The following is a 17,081-nucleotide window of genomic DNA, read 5'->3' on the forward strand; positions in this document are numbered from 1 at the left end:
ATCATGCTACCTAACAGGCAGAAGTGGTTTGGCATTTAAATATTGCACCTTCTTTTGCTTCATCATTTTTGTTCGTGGGGCTATGCCATCGATCTGGACATCTGGCTTTAAGCTTTGCCTGAGCTGAAACTTACATAGTTTCTCTACTTCTCAATGTTTGCAATGAACCTTCTTTGCCAGTAAGCAACAGAAGTGAGGGTTGACCTGATCTGATTTGGAAATACTGTGAAGTGTGAAATTTGAGATCCCTTCTGTCCACATGAGGCAACACCTTCTAGCTGGTCCTTCCTGTTAGGTGACCTGATTGCTTAGAGCTGAGCTCTGTGCTTAAAAGCATTTGGCAGGTGCAGTGCACACCTGAGAGTAGCACAAAGCCTGCTTACAGCCCTTTGCAGAGGGAAGTTGCTTATTTGTTTAGAAAATAGAGGCTATTGCTTAACTAGCGATATTTCAGTCACTTCCATAGCAACAGGCTCCGAGAGACAAAGCAGATCTTCACCAGAGCACACAGCAGCTTGAAAACAGAATAGAGAAAATTTTACATAGCAACAATATGAAGTTTCCATTAACTTTTGAATTTTACCTGTTAGTTAGCTGATGATTTAATCAGTGAAGTAATGGCTATTTTGCTAACCAGTTATGAGCAAATTGGCATTGATTTCTTTCTGTTGTCAGGCATCCCTTGTTTTTGTAATGACTGGGGATGTGCCAGCGCAGTGTGGTGCCCCCTTCCCTCCTCTGCCCACACAATCCGGCAGGTGCCTTGCAATGATTACTGTATTTAAGGGGCATAACATTTAGAAATTATGGCCTAGTTCAATGGTACTGGAATTTTTCCATCTATTCCCAGAAGTCAAAGGAATCTGTACAAACACATACATCCATGTTTGTGATTAAATATGAAAAAATATGAAAGTAGTAATGGAAGTAATGGAACATGGTTGATTTGGCCTTTTTATTGTCCTCTCCCCCGATTTTTTTAACTGGTTCTTGAGAAGCAGAGCTAAGCCTCAATAGATCTTCACAAAATTATAGTTCTTTTATGAGCCTCCTTTTGCTCATGGGTGTTTGTGCCCAGTATTCCTAGAAAGCATCCAGGAAGGACAAGTCTCCTGATATTCAAATCATGGGCAAATGCTGATATTTTATCTTCTTATTTTATCATTGGACCCTATTTTGCCTAATGATTGCATCAAGATGGTAAGAACATAAAGTACCAAATTCATAATCTCATGTTGTTTATGCTTTCAGATAATGTGGTAATTTTTTAAACACAGTTAGTGTTGAGAGCTAAAAAAGAATCCAGTTTTAGAGCAGAAACCCCACAATACTGTTGTAGTCCTATTAAGGACTATTTGGCCATAAGGTAGCTGCATAAAATCCTGGATTTTGGACTGAAAACAAGGTGTTCTTGAAAACTACTCTCTCAATTATATTCTTTCAGTTAAATATGTAGGCTACTTTACACAATTTTTTGGTGAAACAAAGGCTGCTATAGAAGTCACTGGCTCAGCAAACAACATGAAATGTTCTATCTATCTATACATCTATATATCTCACAGAATCACAGAGTGGGTCAGGTTGGAAGGAACCCCAGTGGGTCATCTGGTCCAGCCTCCCTGCTCAGGCAGGCTCATCCCAGAGCTCATGGCACAGGACTGTGTCCAGATGGTTCTTGACTATCTCCAGCAAGGGAGACTCCACAGCCTCTCTGGGCAACCTGTTCCAGTGCTCGGTCACTGCACAGTAAAGAAGTTTTATTTCATATTCAGGTAGAACTTCCACCCACACACCTTGTTGTTGCTTAGACACAGAAACACCACCTCTGCTTTGCCATTGCTGCACCCAGACACACACAGAGCCACAGCAAAAGCTCCAGGTGTCATCATCTCTTGTAAGGATTCTTATCACCATTTAGAGTGTCCTCAGACCTTGCTTCCACCTAGCACTCCCATGAACTTCCCTGAATATCTGCCCTACTATCACATTAGTGTGTTAGGAACAATTCATAATTCCACACGTTCAGAACATTTTATTTTCTTCAATTCTTTCAGTGTGGTTTTCCTTGGCAGTAAGAAAATCAGATCCTTAAACGTCTAATATTGTTTCCTTATACAATTTGCTGAGATGAAACATTCTCTTTTTAATTGTATATGAACTGAAAAAAATTAGGAGAAGGTCTGTAAACAGTCCTGTATTCAAAAGATTTTTTTTATAGTTCAAAGTGGAAAAGGTCAGACACATTTAATCCATTACTCCTTCTTCAGGAGAAGTTTGTCCTTCTCCTTCACCCTTTAAACAAGTAATCCCTCAAGCCTGGTAAACATTAGAATCTCAGGACCACAGTACTTGTTATATTTCATTATCTGAAGAATGAATAAAAGTTATTAGGGCATTTTTGTAGCTAGATTAGAGACAAATGACATAGAGCATTCAATTTTTGTGAAGCCTGGATATTTTCAACAGGTCAGTGAAGCAGAGTCCTTTGAAAAGCCAGTATTGAAAACTTCTCCCTTTCTCCTGAGGTAATACTCTTTGCCTGACTGTGACAAAATTCTCACTGTGGTGAAATGAATTGTAAGGATTCTGTCCTGTTAAGCGGGAAAGGAACCATTTTTAATTAAAATTTTTCTGTAGTTTAGCCTGCCAGCAAGTCCACTGAGGAGCAGAGAAAAGAAAGAGAGCAGAGAGACAGAAATGACAGGACATACCAAAAGCGAGATGAAAAAAAGGAAACACTGGAAAATTTCATTCTTCCTGTGAAAAAGTTGCTTCTGATACAGCAAACAAGGCTCAGCTCCACTGTCCAGAGGCAGGAAAGCTGAAATATGTAATAATTACAGCTGGATGAATACCATGGATAGTCATTCACATTCTAAATGGATTTGCTTTGATTGTATTTATGTCATCTTCTTTGTTTTGTTTTGGTGGATATTCTGTTGAGGTTGTGGTAAACGGTGGCTAGCAGTTGATTAATGTAAACTCCTTGGACATACATATGAGCTTTAACAATACAGTACTAATAATTCAGAATCTTTATCAAAAGAGATATAAACAAACATAAAGTCCCCCCCCCCCCCCGCCCAAAAAAAAATTCTTTCTTCTTTCTTTCCTTTGGGGTGTGATAAGACACACAAAAATATGTATTAGTGAAGATTACTGAGAATTCTTAGCAAAGAAATCTTTCCTTTTATGTACTAACAGTGCACTGTGTAGCCCCTCAATAATCCTAGCAAATCCTCCCTAAGTGATAAATGTTTTATGCTTATAAAGGTTTATTGCCTTTAGAATTCTACTGACCTTTGCAACAACAGAGCTTATGAGAAACGTTAAGTATTAAAAATAGTTGCTCTTGTTGCTTTGTTGTAAATTTGAATTTGGCACACACTTAAGTTACAAATACTGCATGTGCTTTCTATAAAATACAGTTTTACTGCAATGTATTAATGGCCTGTTTTCTGTGAGAAACTTTTGTCAAATCATGCTACAGAAAACAATGGAGAACCACTGCAAAAAGAAACCTTGCCAAAAAATAATGTAAATGCATAGTGAATTAAGTGAATGAAGTAGGAAATTAGGGAATCATGTATACAGACTTTTGAAACTCAGAAGAAGAGCACAATGTGTGTTTTGGGTTATACTCAGCTATAACTCACCCCTGCCTGAATTTGACACAACCACTGTTTGCAACACATCAGTCACTAGCTGTAAACCAAGTGTGTTCAGCTATAGAGATTAGTCAATGTTAAATTGAATTAGGTAAGGAGATTCCTCACTAATTACTATGTTTATAGTCCCATTGCTTGCAGTATCAATAATAGAGATGGTATGGACTTAGCAAGAACGTTGTTTTGCAGCTTAGTCTATTCTGATTGTGAGTTTTAATTGGGGTGGTTTTTGGGTTTTGTTTTTTGTTGGGTTTTTTTTTAAGAGATGGGCCTTAATGGCAATGGCCATTTCCGCGATACCCCTGACTTCCTTCACTGGTCTGCATGTGCCTCTCTCAAAGTGCGATGATGCCACTGAGATTCAGGGGATCCTATCAGCGCTTTTGCAGTCTGATTGCAGGGAACAGGGCTGATGTGTGTCACCTTGGTCTCAGAGAAGGCAGCCAGGGTGCAAAGCAGGCTGCTGAGGTGACCAAAATGTGGCAGTAACAGCACAGCCCTGGTGATGCTGCCAGATCTTTCTGCACAAATGTCTGAGGTTGCTGAATTTACTGTGTGGCCTGTCAAGAGACAAGACAGGTGAGGAAGATATAAACAGAATTAATGGCTTTTAACAAGGCTGTGGACAGCACAGTTCCCTTTGCCCCCAGGGCTGAGCAGCAGGGCCTAAGTAATCTAACCCTGAGTGCTGGCCACCAAAAAGCCGGTTGGTCCATGCAATTGAGAAATCTTGACCCAGGCAAATTTAACACTTGATTTGTTGCTACAGATGTATTTATGCTGATCACTTAAATAAAAAGTTAATTGGCTGCAGCCATCTGGACAGAAGGCAAGATGGGGGAACTTGCTCATGAGGGAGCATGCTGAGGGACTGGGCAGGTTCAAAAGCTGTCAGGGAGGGATCAGGGCACAGAGATGGGAACCTTTAGCTCAAAGATGGGAACCGCTGCAAGGAGCAGAGAGCAGCTGGCCAGCCCTGACAGGCACAGAGGGAAAACTGTCCACATCAGGGGGGGCTGTGCAGAATTTTCTCTGGTCAGGAAGCCAGAAAACTACCTAAACCAACATCAGAATAAAGGACTGTTTTGGAGTGGGAGAGGTCTGTATAAAAAGGTAATATTGATTTATTTAATTTTCTTAGCATATTAAATAGTTGATTTTTTTCTGTTTAAAATGTTAGTTGACTCACTTTATATTATAATAAAGCCTGTTTGGTTTAGGGGGTTTGTTTGTTTGTTTGTTTGTTTGTTTGTTTGTTTTTTAAAGCTTTCAAGTCACTCAGTTGGTTTTGAGGAGACTTGTAAGAAAATGGTTTACCAAGGATACTTACACACTGTAGAAAGCTTGCAGTCTCCTCACACAGCATATTTAATTTTCTTAGCATATTAAATAGTTGATTTTTTTCTGTTTAAAATGTTAGTTGACTCACTTTATATTATAATAAAGCCTGTTTGGTTTAGGGGGTTGTTTGTTTGTTTGTTTGTTTGTTTTTTAAAGCTTTCAAGTCACTCAGTTGTTTTTGAGGAGACTTGTAAGAAAATGGTTTACCAAGGATACTTAAACACTGTAGAAAGCTTGCAGTCTCATCACACAGCTGTGATCAGCTATTCCCTGGCCCCACCACTACTAACTTGAGCCTGGTTGAAGACCAAATTGTTATAATACAGATTATTTCTCTCCTTGGTTGCTCTGCAACCAGCAACAGCAGGTTTCCTGTTGTTAGATCACCCTGACACTCTGCAAAGGAATGTGGAGGCATTGAACCTTGTGACAGAGGAATTTGCAGACTGCTTGAGTAGCCAGGAGAGTTTTCAGAATCTGACAGAAATTCTCATTAGCCTCCCATTGTCAATTGCTTAGAATACCTGGGGAAAGTGGTGTTTCTCTGCATAGACACACAACATATTTATCTTTTAAGAGACATCATGACCACTCTGCCAACTTGGCTGCAGTGGGTTAGCAGTACTTACTATCTGCACACAGCTACTGCACAAGGACCCGAAGTGAAATGGGAGCCCCTTGATGGGGCTGTTAGCACACATGGCAGAGATCTCTATTCCCAGCTGTCTTGACCTCAGCAGCCAGAAGAGACTGGTCTGATTTTGAAGGTCAAGCTATCAGCCCTGCTGTGGACCAGGGCTGCAGAGCCGGCCTCTGCGCCCTGCTGGCAGCTCTGGGCAGGCAGGAGCAATGTGCCTGCTCACCAATGATTGCTGTTAACCAGCAGCTGCCTCTTCTCGGGGGAAAGCAGCAAGCCCGGTGACGTTGTCCCATAGGAAAAGCTGATGTGTGGGATGAGCCAGCATCGAGTTGTGCCAGTCTTATTACTGGAGACAGAAGAAGGGCGTTGTATTGCCCTCATCAAGGGTTAGAACAGAGAGAGCCCAAACAGTTGGTTCTGTATCAATCTGGCCTCGAGTACCACAGCTGGGAATGTAATTTGTTTTCAAGAAGTATTTCCTTTATATTGATAAATAATTTTGTTCTAAAGAGATCTTAAACTGATGAATTAGGTGGAAAACAACAATTTTCATAGCATAAGGGAAGTTGACCAGGAGTGTTATGGGGGTTTTTTTTCCATGAAAGCTGCTGTGTCACACATCAGGAATGTAAAGGAAAGGATAATTTTGTTGAAATGTTGACAATTTGTTTAAAGTGTGTCCAAGAGTTGGCCCAGAAGCTAATTTGCGCTACTGCTATTGAGTTTGCTCTGTTAAGAATCCATCCCTTGGGAGCCCAGTGCTGCTGTGCTGTGCTACCCAGCAGGACACAAAAACATCTTTACCCCTGAACTATATTCTTCTGCCTTCTTCATAAGTAAAGTTATAATCACTCTGGATATGTTTTAGAAAAAAAAAACAGACCCTGTTCTGAAAAAGTCAGAACAAAATACAATTTTTTTGTATTATTTTTAGTTATTGTTCCACTGTGGTTGGATGAATTTAATTTTACTTTGGGAAAGAGGGGTGGTGGGGAAGAGAACATATACTAGGATTTAATTTGGAAGAACCATGGGGATAGGAAGTTTGGCTGGATATCTGAAGCTCATTCCTGCCATTTGAACCTGTAAATCTGTAAATCTTTTACAGAGCTATATATGGCTGATTGTTAATCCTTGTAAAGATTAAAAAAAAAGGTAGTGACCTGAAGCCAGGTTAGAGGAAACAGTGACTGATATCTCTCCATAATGAATTTCAGTAAGGAATTCCAGATTGCCATACTTTACATATTTGTGGTGTTGCATCTCTACCCTCTTTGTCCTTCATATTTTCTTGGGAATTGGAAATGTACAGCTAATGAGGCCTTCCATGTAATTGAAAAGAAATACTGTTGATTTGTAAGACATAAAAGATGTTTCAGTTTATTGACCCATAAAGTATGATTTTGCCACTTTCTTCCTGATTTACACCCACTGTATCTGGTGATTTGACCTCCCAGATGTAAGCGGATCCTTCAGGCAAGTGGGTCAGTAGAGCTGGCAAAGGCTCTGTGTTTCCAGGTTGCAGGAGCTGTTAATATACAAACTTGTCTTTGTTTTTAATCAGATTGAAACGAGATTAAAAGCAAAAAAATCTTGCATGTTAGAAATTTAAGAGAGGGGGAACCCATATTTCTAAGGCATGAGCTGTTTCCAAAATTAAATTGCTCAACTGATCTTGGCTTTGGCAGCAGCTGCTGGGAGTGTAGGCTGGCCACATGAACAAGTGTCTTTGTTTCAAGTGACTTTGCTATCACTGATACAACATGATCTATGGCCATGTATTCCTGCTTCATATCTGCCACACAAGGCTAATAGTTGACATATTGTAAATCCATCTCCTAAATTTTTGTTGCAATCTCTTGTTGAAGAGGCCTTGCCCCCCACTGATGTAAACTTGCATGAGCCCATTAACCCTGGAGACTGGGGTCTCAGCCTCGTGGGACTGAGCTGGCCAGCTTGGAACCGGGGTGCTCCCGGGATCTGTGGGAGGCTCAGAATTACATCTAATAACAAAGTAATAGCATCTTTATGCATTTTTCTATATATCCTCTTAAGTTCAATTAAGAGGAATTCTGATTCTTTCCACAAAAATGGCATGGCTGTACAATATTCATTTAGAGCTTGCTTTGAACCTGAAATAAGTAATTATTTTAAAATAAGGGAGAAGGGGATGGTGCTAGTCAAGCCTAATCATTAGTGCTCCCTGATCTTCCATGCTGTTAGACTTTAATACTGAATCACATTCAAATGAAACAAATTAGAAGAGCCCTAAAATATGGTTCAGTGCAACTCTGGACCTGATCTCTGAGCTTGGTCTGTTTTAAAAGAAATTATTAATGGTAAAGCAATTACTGATGAATATTTTTCTCTCCTGTATTACTTTAATAAACACATTGTGGGAATCAAAGTGGGACTTATAGTGTGATTTCACATCTGAATTTTAGTCTTTGTTCGCTGGAATATATTTTCCTTGAAATACATGTTTTCCTTTACTGTTGATTAAATGACAGCTATCAATATGCTCTCTTGTTAAGAGGTTGATCTTGCATCCCAGAAGAAATCAATTTTTTGCAAGAAAAAAAACATTCGCAGCATGGCATATAAGTCTCATGTTGCTAAATTATGAGACATTAAGGGGATTGCTCCCCAACTCAATGAAAGCTCCTCATCTAAACTAAGAAAGATGCATGCTAAATCATGCAGATTAATTCTGTGGAAATGAGAGAATTTGCGCTTGGTCAGTTTTCATCACACAAGCATTAACCTTTTCAAAAATAATAACTTCTCAGGTGATTTTTTTTTCCTGCTCCCTCAGAGAATTCCTGTGATAATAAAAGAAGTAATCCATGAAAATGCATCCTTATCAAACAGAATTTACTCTTCAAAATTGAGCTGCCTTTCTTCAACATGACAGCAGTAGGCCTTTGGGCAGGGGCAATGTAAACACTGGGAGAATTTATTATTGGCAAGGGAAGTTTGCCAGATTATGACAAGGGTCAGTTGCCAAAAGGCATAAGTCTGTTGTCCCTAAAAGGAACACACTAGGCAACCATGTACAGGAGTCAAGGCATTCAGTGAAGCCTCTGGAATAAGGGTGGAGCAAATTATTGGACAAGCTCCAAGCAGGGCAGCTCCTTCTGAAGCACTTGAACTGATTCAAAGAAAATGGCTCTAAGTACAGGTCATCATGAAAAATCATTACACTAATGGCCTCTAGGTACAGTGGGTTTCTATTCAAAATGAAAAGGATCATGTTTACAATGCATAGTGAACTTCTCAATGTAAAGGAATTGGATTTTGTTTCTTTTCAGTTTGTTTGCTTTTATGCAGTAAGGAGTGTGGAAGTGTATTCAACATGTCAGATTTCTTCCATTCAGAAATACAGTCTGAATGTAGGTATAAAATGTGTTTCCTCTCTCATCACATGATGAAAATTGATTTAATCTGGTTTCTGTGAACTGCTTCTCCAAAAGGTATCAATGATCTCTTTCAGAGAGAACTTTCTCAGCTGTTCTGTAGTGTAGAAATGGAAATGCAAGGAATCTTATGAAAATAAATGGAGTTCAGTAGTTTTTTTAACTACAGCTGTTTAGCGTGCCAGGCCAAGAACATAGGAATAAAACACCTGAATTATTTCAGAAGTCTCCATCTTCAATCTGTAAATTCACATACTGCTCAGAATTTCATGCTATTGTAATTCCAGAAAGGTACTTTTGTTTTGATTGTTCACCTCCTTTTCTGTACAAATCTCATTGTCTGTGATAGCGTTCTGCTAAGCTTAGAAGAGACTGTTCCTTAGGAGATACTTTTAAAAAAGAAAAAACACAGTTTAAAATACAATTGCGTTTCCATTAAGATTTACTAACCTAGTTTTTGGAGCATTTAGAGTTGTTGTTATCATCTTGGATATGTACTTAGAAATTGGAAAACTTCAGGATGGGACACATGTGACCACACATCCAATTCCACCACTGTGGAACTGCACTCAGTGCAGTTCCGCTTTCACTTCTGCAATAAGAAAAAGTGAAGGAGAAGAAGAGTTTAATTCTCTCTCTGTGTTTTAGGGGGATGTTAATAGAATTTTCAGTCCCAAAAGCTTTTGTGTTTTTAAAGAAAAATAATGAGCAGCAACAATGGGAAACGGGCAAAATTTCCTGTGCTTGTTAAAAGCCTTGCAGAATATGCCAGATCTTGGGGAATTAGTGCTTGTGACTTAATTTCCATGCTTTCTATTTAGTGAAAATTTATTCTCAATGGCATCTTTCTAAAGGTGGAGATCAGTATTGGGTTTGTACTAAAGATACTTAATTTTTCTCTGGCAATAATGAACCCCTTTGATCCCAACCACTGGCAAGTTAATACAGAAAAAGAGGTGGTTTCCATTTTTTTTTCAATGATAAGGAGTGAAAGCTACTTATTCAACAACAATAATGGACTTTGAAATTCTGATAAAATCTTGTTTAGTGATGGGTACATGCTATATCCATTTGCTTAAACCCTAAGACCAAAGGAAAGAAGATTGTTTCTTTGTTCAGTGTTCCAGGTCTTTTGCAGCTATTCTTGACTTCAGAGAGCTTCTTAAGACTTTTTCCCAAACAAGCAGAGGCTAAAACAAGTCTGTCCTACCACAGACATCTAAAAGTTAGATGTCTTGCATAAGGCTTTGTAGTCAGTGAAGAGAAACACTCTGTAATTCACCTCAGCCTGGTTAAAGCACCTCAGCTGAGCAGGATGGGAGTACTTACATCTATCTGTAGATTGTGAAACAAAGGTTATGGTGATCAATTTAGATATGGATGTGTAAAATCAGAAGTACATCCCACCACAGTGCTCACCCAGGTCATTTCTGGAGCTTTCCTCTCTGTCCTCTACATAGTAGAACATAGTAACTTCAGAATTCAAGTTCTTCTTATATAAAAACTTAATATTTTTGGTAATGCTTCTCATTTTTGTTATCAATAAATATCATTTTGAGAATCATTAATATAATGTTGTAGAAGCATAAATCCTTTAAATGTCTTTGGGAAGCTGCTTTTATAACATTCCTTTGCCCTGACTGTTTTTCCACCGATTTCTTCCCTTTGGGTAACACTTTATTCATCTTACAGTTCTTGTAGTGATATTTCTGTTACTATAATTAGTCATAAATTGGTGTAAAAAAACCTTTCCTTATAGATTTGAGTGCTGCTCTAAAATAGTGCTTATCTCACTCTGTAAAGGTGTCCTGCTAATCCTGCATGATCAACCTTTGACAAGGAAATTTTTTTTTTCCCCCTTCATGTATCTGTGGATCCTGCCCTGCTGCATGTTGTACTAAATTCTGCATGCTTTGAAATTCTCAGGAAGAATTGCTTAACTGAAACGTTCTTCTTGGTTTGGTAATATTACCATTGTGTCTGTGATGATCAAAATGTTTTAAAGTGTGTGTTAAGATAGAGAGTGGTACTGTAATTTACAAGGCCATTGACAAGGGTTGATTCGGTTCACCAGCTAAGCACCGCCCAGCTACTCAGCTGCTCTGACTCCAGTGGGACAGGGGAGACAATAGGAAGAGCAAAGGTGAGAAACCTGTGGGTTAAAAACATTTAATAAGCAAAATAAAGAGGAATAATAACATGGAATAATTAGTACAAAAATAAAGACTAACTACCTCCCGGAAATAGGTCAATGCCTAGCCAGTCTCTGAGCAATGTCTCTCATCCCAGAATACCTCCTCCCCTCAGTTTTTGTCACTAAACATGGTTTTATATGGCAGGAAATGTCCCATTTAATCAGTTTGTGTCAATTGCCTTTGTTGTGTCCCCTCCTAACTTCTTGCACACCCCCAGCTACTCACTGGGAGGGCAGAGTGGGAATATCTTAATGCCGTAGAAAGACTTCTCAGCAATAACCAAAACACAGGTGTGTTATCTACATTTTTAGTCACATTTTCAAAACATCACATGGTCCAAACCAGCACCATACAGACTGCCATGAACAAAATCCATCCATCCCCGCTCAATCTCTGCCCTTGAGTCCATACAATGTATGTCATGCTCCAGTCTTACACTATCCAATACAACCTTACCAATAAGCACCACTCTCTTTCCTATCATGTGATACATATATATACAGATATGATTCCTGCAGTCTATGGATCATCCCTGTAAAACATTCTTAAAATGTCCATTGAGTTGTTTGATGCATGACTTTGCCTTCATGTGTTATGGTGGTTGCTCCCGACAGGAGAGATGGCATATTGTGTTAAATTGTTGGCTCACACTGGGTCATCGCTGTGCTTGCCTCTCTTCTTGCAAGGCTCATTCTCCATTGGTTCAGGTGATTCTAGACATAGTACTTCCTATAATATGCAAATCAAATCACATTTTATTTTTCCCCGGGGTATAATGTCCTTGGGACATAAAATAGTTATCCCCATTCTTCCACATTACCCATGAGTTGTGCCCACGTCTTTGAGCAAATTGCCCTATAGCCCTGGCTCCAACATCCTTGATGCTGCTGACCTGGGGTGTCTGCCAGAGACTCCAGTGGAGTCATGCTTCCTCAGTAACATAGAGAACATTTCTCTCTTCTTGACCTGTCTGGAGTGGCCCATAGGGACTGCATGAACTATATGCTGCTTGGTCTGTGCAACAGCTTATTGCTCAGGGCTTCAGTCAAAACAGTTCTTTTGGATCACTCGAGAGAGAACTCACAAGCTGACTACGAGTCCTGGAATATGCATTCTACAGAATCTCGTAGTGCCCAGGAAAGTTTGAACTTGTTTTTCTTTCTCTGCTAAGAGAAAGTGGGGATGCGACTGCTGTCTCATTGATTGTATTTACTGGAGTGTGATGATGCCCCTCTTGCCATCTCATTCCCCGTAACTGGATCTCTCATATGAGTCTTTGAGTCTTCCTTTGTTTTATTGAAAATCAGCTTTTGGAAGAACCTGAGGTTTTCTTTTCTCTTTCTCAAACCCTTCTGCTTTGTTGTCCCACACAATTATGTTTTTGAGCACACAAGGCCTTCTTCAAGTATGAAAGAGAAATAGCAGTCCTCAACCAAGCTGCAAATACAGCTATCTACACAAAACTTCAGCATAAAAGGACCATTCCCACAGGCTTTCCTGAGGGCTGAAAAAAATGAACCAGAAAACTCAATTCAGCTGCTGAGAAAATACACAAGGGTTGTGCACAGTTAACACAAGAAATAACAAAACTAAATAAAGCATTCCAAGAAGGCTTGGGATTAAGGGATCAATACTGACCCAGATCAGCTAGCACTGGGTAGCATAACTAGAAATATTCTTTCTTTATAGAAACTCAGTCTCTTTTTAAATTTTTTCCAGTGTTGCATCTACATCCTTATTTATTTTTCAAACTGAATTTGTAATTTTTTTCATAATTGTTCCATAACACCTCAGATCACATTAAAACCACTTTTGTCTTCACATGGAGAGCTGGGTGTTTAAAGTTCTCGTAAGCAGGATTGCATATTCTCTCTTGTTCCAGCTTCCTGCCTGTAAGAAAAGTTTTGTCCCAAATTCCATTTTTTCAGAAAACCTTCAGCCCTCCTCCACTAAACTTACCCACTTCAAATTCAATCTCTCCCTTAGCATCTGTCTGTTAGTCCATTCTCAGGCTACCTGTAGAAGCTTGACTGCTCCAGAAACATCTCAGCGTAAGTTTGGAAGGAAACCTCCTCGGTGTAACTCCTTGTTCTGCCCTGACCGTCTCTGATAGCTGACCAGGGACCTGCAGACAGGCTTTAGAATTTCAGTGTTAATTATGCAGGACAATTTCTACTCTTCATTAGCAATATTTATTTTAATCAGGACGCATTTTGCTATAGCCGTGATTGTCTAAGAATGTTGAAAAAGCAGATTTAATGGTCTAGTATCAGCTAGAGGGTATTATCTTTGTCCTGCTGATTACTAGTTTATGATTCAAAACCATTATCAAAAATATGGTCTAGAAAACTAAGCAGAATAGACCTCTTAAGGATCCCATTTGAAATATCTTCAAAGTATGATGTAAAAACAATTGCAACTGCTCTTCAAGAACAATTTTTAAGAAATAATTTGTACATACAGGCATAATTTCCCCTAGAGCATTTCTTTTATGCTTACCTCTGACTTGCTTTTAGTTTATCTAAAAATTTATTGAAGTAAAATGAAATGCATATAATTTACATCTTTGGTCACTAAGTTAGTTGCCCCGTAAAAGCAGAAAACTAAATTGAGTTCATGTGACATATTTAATTTCCATTTATGTCTGACCAGTTTTATAGAAACTTGTAATACTCCACAGTTTTTCAGATATTTGGCATAACAAAATATATTCAAATATATTCTAAAATAGTTCTCAGATTACTGCGTGAATTATCACCCATGAATTATGGTTGAATTTCATCTGGAACTGTTGACTTGAATACATATATTAAATCTAAATATCCACTAATCCCACCTGCACTGTCCCCATAGTGCATTCTCTTTTTCATATTAAAATTCATTTAATTGACTGCCATTTACCTTCGTGAAGACTCAAGAAAAGAAAGTGTTGAATACTCCAGCACTGTCTGCAGTTTGTCTTCCTTTTTGTTTACTAAATCTCTCTACTCTCCTCTCATTTCCTCTTAGTTCTGATACTTTAACAGAAATTTTCTGTGACTTCTCCAATGGAAATATATTTCATATCACAGTCCTTCTGAATTTATCAGTCTAAATGTTTGTTATTCCTTTATAGCACAGATTTTTCCAGACCACACACAATTCTTTTTTGATTTTTGGATATTTGAAGATTTCCTAATGCTGTCTCTGAATTCTTTAAACAAGTTATATATTTAGAACAGCCCCTTTCAAAAGTTACCAGTTCACTTGAACATCTTTAATCCCTTACATTATCTTCCCAGGAAGTCTCAGTCTCAGCTCCCTAGGTAGCGTCAAAGCTGTTTTCCCAGTTCCCCAGTAGCAAGGCTGTTACTTCATTATACTTTCCCAGTTCATTTCCCACCTTTGGGTTTTCAGGCAATTGCTTTTTGAGAGTTAGTTATGAGGTACTGCTTTCCCGTAGCCAAAGTCCTACCTTCCTGAACCCAGAAGTGTGTACTCAAAATGACAATCTGATCACTTCTTTTGCCTGCACCCTGACACATAGGATTCTTACAATCAAAAGGTTATATGAATAGCAAAAATCTGTCTTTATTACCTGTCCTTTGGATGGATCTGATGGCAGTTCAAACAGTCCTTCATCTGTCTCCTCTTCCAATTTTCTTCTTTATGTAAGATCTCAAGCACAAAACAATGTGTTCTTCCCCCTTTTAATCTTCACCCACAGATAGTGTACAAGCTTCTTTCCTATCTTTTCTTGTTCTTTATTTGATGCTATTTTTTTGTATTACAAAGACAGCACCAAGTTTTCTTTTTATTGAAAAAGAGGACAGAAGAATTTATTTATTTTTGACTTCTGTTTCAAAAAGTCTCCCACTCTTAGACTTCCTCAAAACTTTAAATGATATACATAAAAAACCTTATCCTGTTTCTGCATGAGAAGAGAAAATGAACTATTCCCTGCCTGGCAAGACAGAAAAAAAGTCCCTGTTTTCCCTATATACTTTAGATTCTAGACAGATAAAAGCAACAGGAAGGCTGAGGCTGGAAGGCACTTCTGCAAGTCATCTAGTCCAACCTTTTACTGAAAGCAGAGCAAAGTTCAGGTCAGGTTGCTCAGGATCTTGTCCCATCAAGTTCTGAATATCTCCACAGATGGAGATGACGATGAAGAGTTTTTAATTCTGTTCAATAAAATAATCTTGCATATGATTTCTCATAAATGCCCCAACTGGTTTTGAACATATATTCTATGTGTGTTGTATGTTTTGACTTCCTACGTAAGTCAACAGTGACTGGGAGACCACCTGAAGTTTTTATTTATTAGCTGTCTAAAACCTGTTGTAATTACATAAACTTGTTATGAGGAAGGGCAGGGAGAGAAAGTCCTGAGAGAGCTGACATCTAGCTTTGGTTTAAGGCTAACACTTATCTTATCAACCTACTGTTAATAAACTCACTAAAACAATAAAGACCCAGATTTAATTTTAACTTGCTTTACTGGCCTGCTTTAGCAATGGCTAAAGGTGATAGCTTGGAAAAATATTAATCAGAGTCAGCTATTTAAAGTCCAACATGTTTTTTGGCAGTTTCTTCAGGAAAGTTCATCTAAACAGACATCAACCATGAAGATTCTTAGCTACCTCCTGGTTTACCGAAGGTTCCTGCTCATTGTCCTCACCCCACTGCTTTTACTTCCACTTCCACTTATCATCAAAACCAAAGTAAGTGACCTGCTTGGAGAGATAATTATTTTGCACCTGTATGTAAAGACTGAGATTCCCAGACCTTTTCAGATTACCAGAATCACAGATAGTTTGAGTTGGAAGGGACCTTAAATGAATAATGGTGTTTGCATTGTGATTTTTTTTTTTTTTTTTTGGTCAACTCAGTGTATTTGCACAGAAATGTAGAGAAGACAGCTTCAACATAAAATTATGTACTGGATGCATGAAGATCTGAATCATGTATTTGTGTTCTAACAACATCTGGACTATACTGAAAATCTTGTTCTCATTATTACTTTTTGGACACTTTTAAACAGCTCTGTATGATTGGCAATGAAGATGAATTGTCAGGAAAAGAGCTGCAATTACTTTTTTGTTTAATGAAGGATTTTAAGTTCATCACATTTTGTGTTGTCTGATAGGAAATGACTGAAAACAATGACCTGATAAATTCCCTCTGGTTCCTAAATAGAGAAAAATCTATGACAGGACATCATAGTCTTATTTAACTTGAAATAAATTCTGGCATTCACTAACTCTTGTGACAGCTCCAAGCTGATGAAACCGCTATCTAACAGTGTTGCTAGTGACTGTATTTGGTACAGCTCTGATGCCAGTATATCGAAATGGAATTCTGTGATGCGTTATCATCTGTGCATTATACATCCCATATATGACAATATGTGAAAGTTTGGTTCAGAAGTCCTTGCATCACAGATAGGTGGTGGTTACAGAGCAATGTGCTTCATGGTCTCACATCACAGTTCCAGTATTTCGGTTTCCTTTCTGAGAGGAAACTCTTAATGTGGTAGGACTTAAGTGAGATGAACATTTGCTAGGTGAATGGATATTCTCAAATTGTTTCATACATAACACAGACTTCTTCCCCATAATAAATGATAGCCACTGCTGACTATGATTTAATATTGTTGTTTTCCAGTCAAAGATTCCAAGAGCCACATAATTAAGCTGTTCCTTTCCCAGTACAAACCATTTATGCTGCTGTTGAGTAATTTCATACCCTAACCAGGGGCACTAAGGGTTCCAAATCATTTTCCTTAAAAGCAGAAATATAAATTTAAAACTACAAAAAAGAGATTTCTAATACTCTGGAA

The 17,081-nt window shown here is 38.5% G+C and overlaps 1 protein-coding gene across 1 annotated transcript in view; it reads left to right on the forward strand.

Annotated features, from left to right (window-relative positions):
* SLC13A1 (solute carrier family 13 member 1) overlaps positions 1–17,081 on the forward strand; it is a 49,450-nt gene that overhangs the window by 4,776 nt on the left and 27,593 nt on the right. The window contains exon 2 of the mRNA XM_017743742.1: positions 15,829–15,963. Coding sequence (XP_017599231.1) covers positions 15,865–15,963 — 99 coding nt within the window. The 5' untranslated portion in view covers positions 15,829–15,864. The remainder of the gene's footprint in view (positions 1–15,828; positions 15,964–17,081) is intronic.

The sequence above is a fragment of the Corvus brachyrhynchos genome, unplaced genomic scaffold, assembly GCF_000691975.1.
Source record: "Corvus brachyrhynchos isolate BGI_N302 unplaced genomic scaffold, ASM69197v1 scaffold29, whole genome shotgun sequence".
Lineage (NCBI taxonomy): Eukaryota > Metazoa > Chordata > Aves > Passeriformes > Corvidae > Corvus > Corvus brachyrhynchos.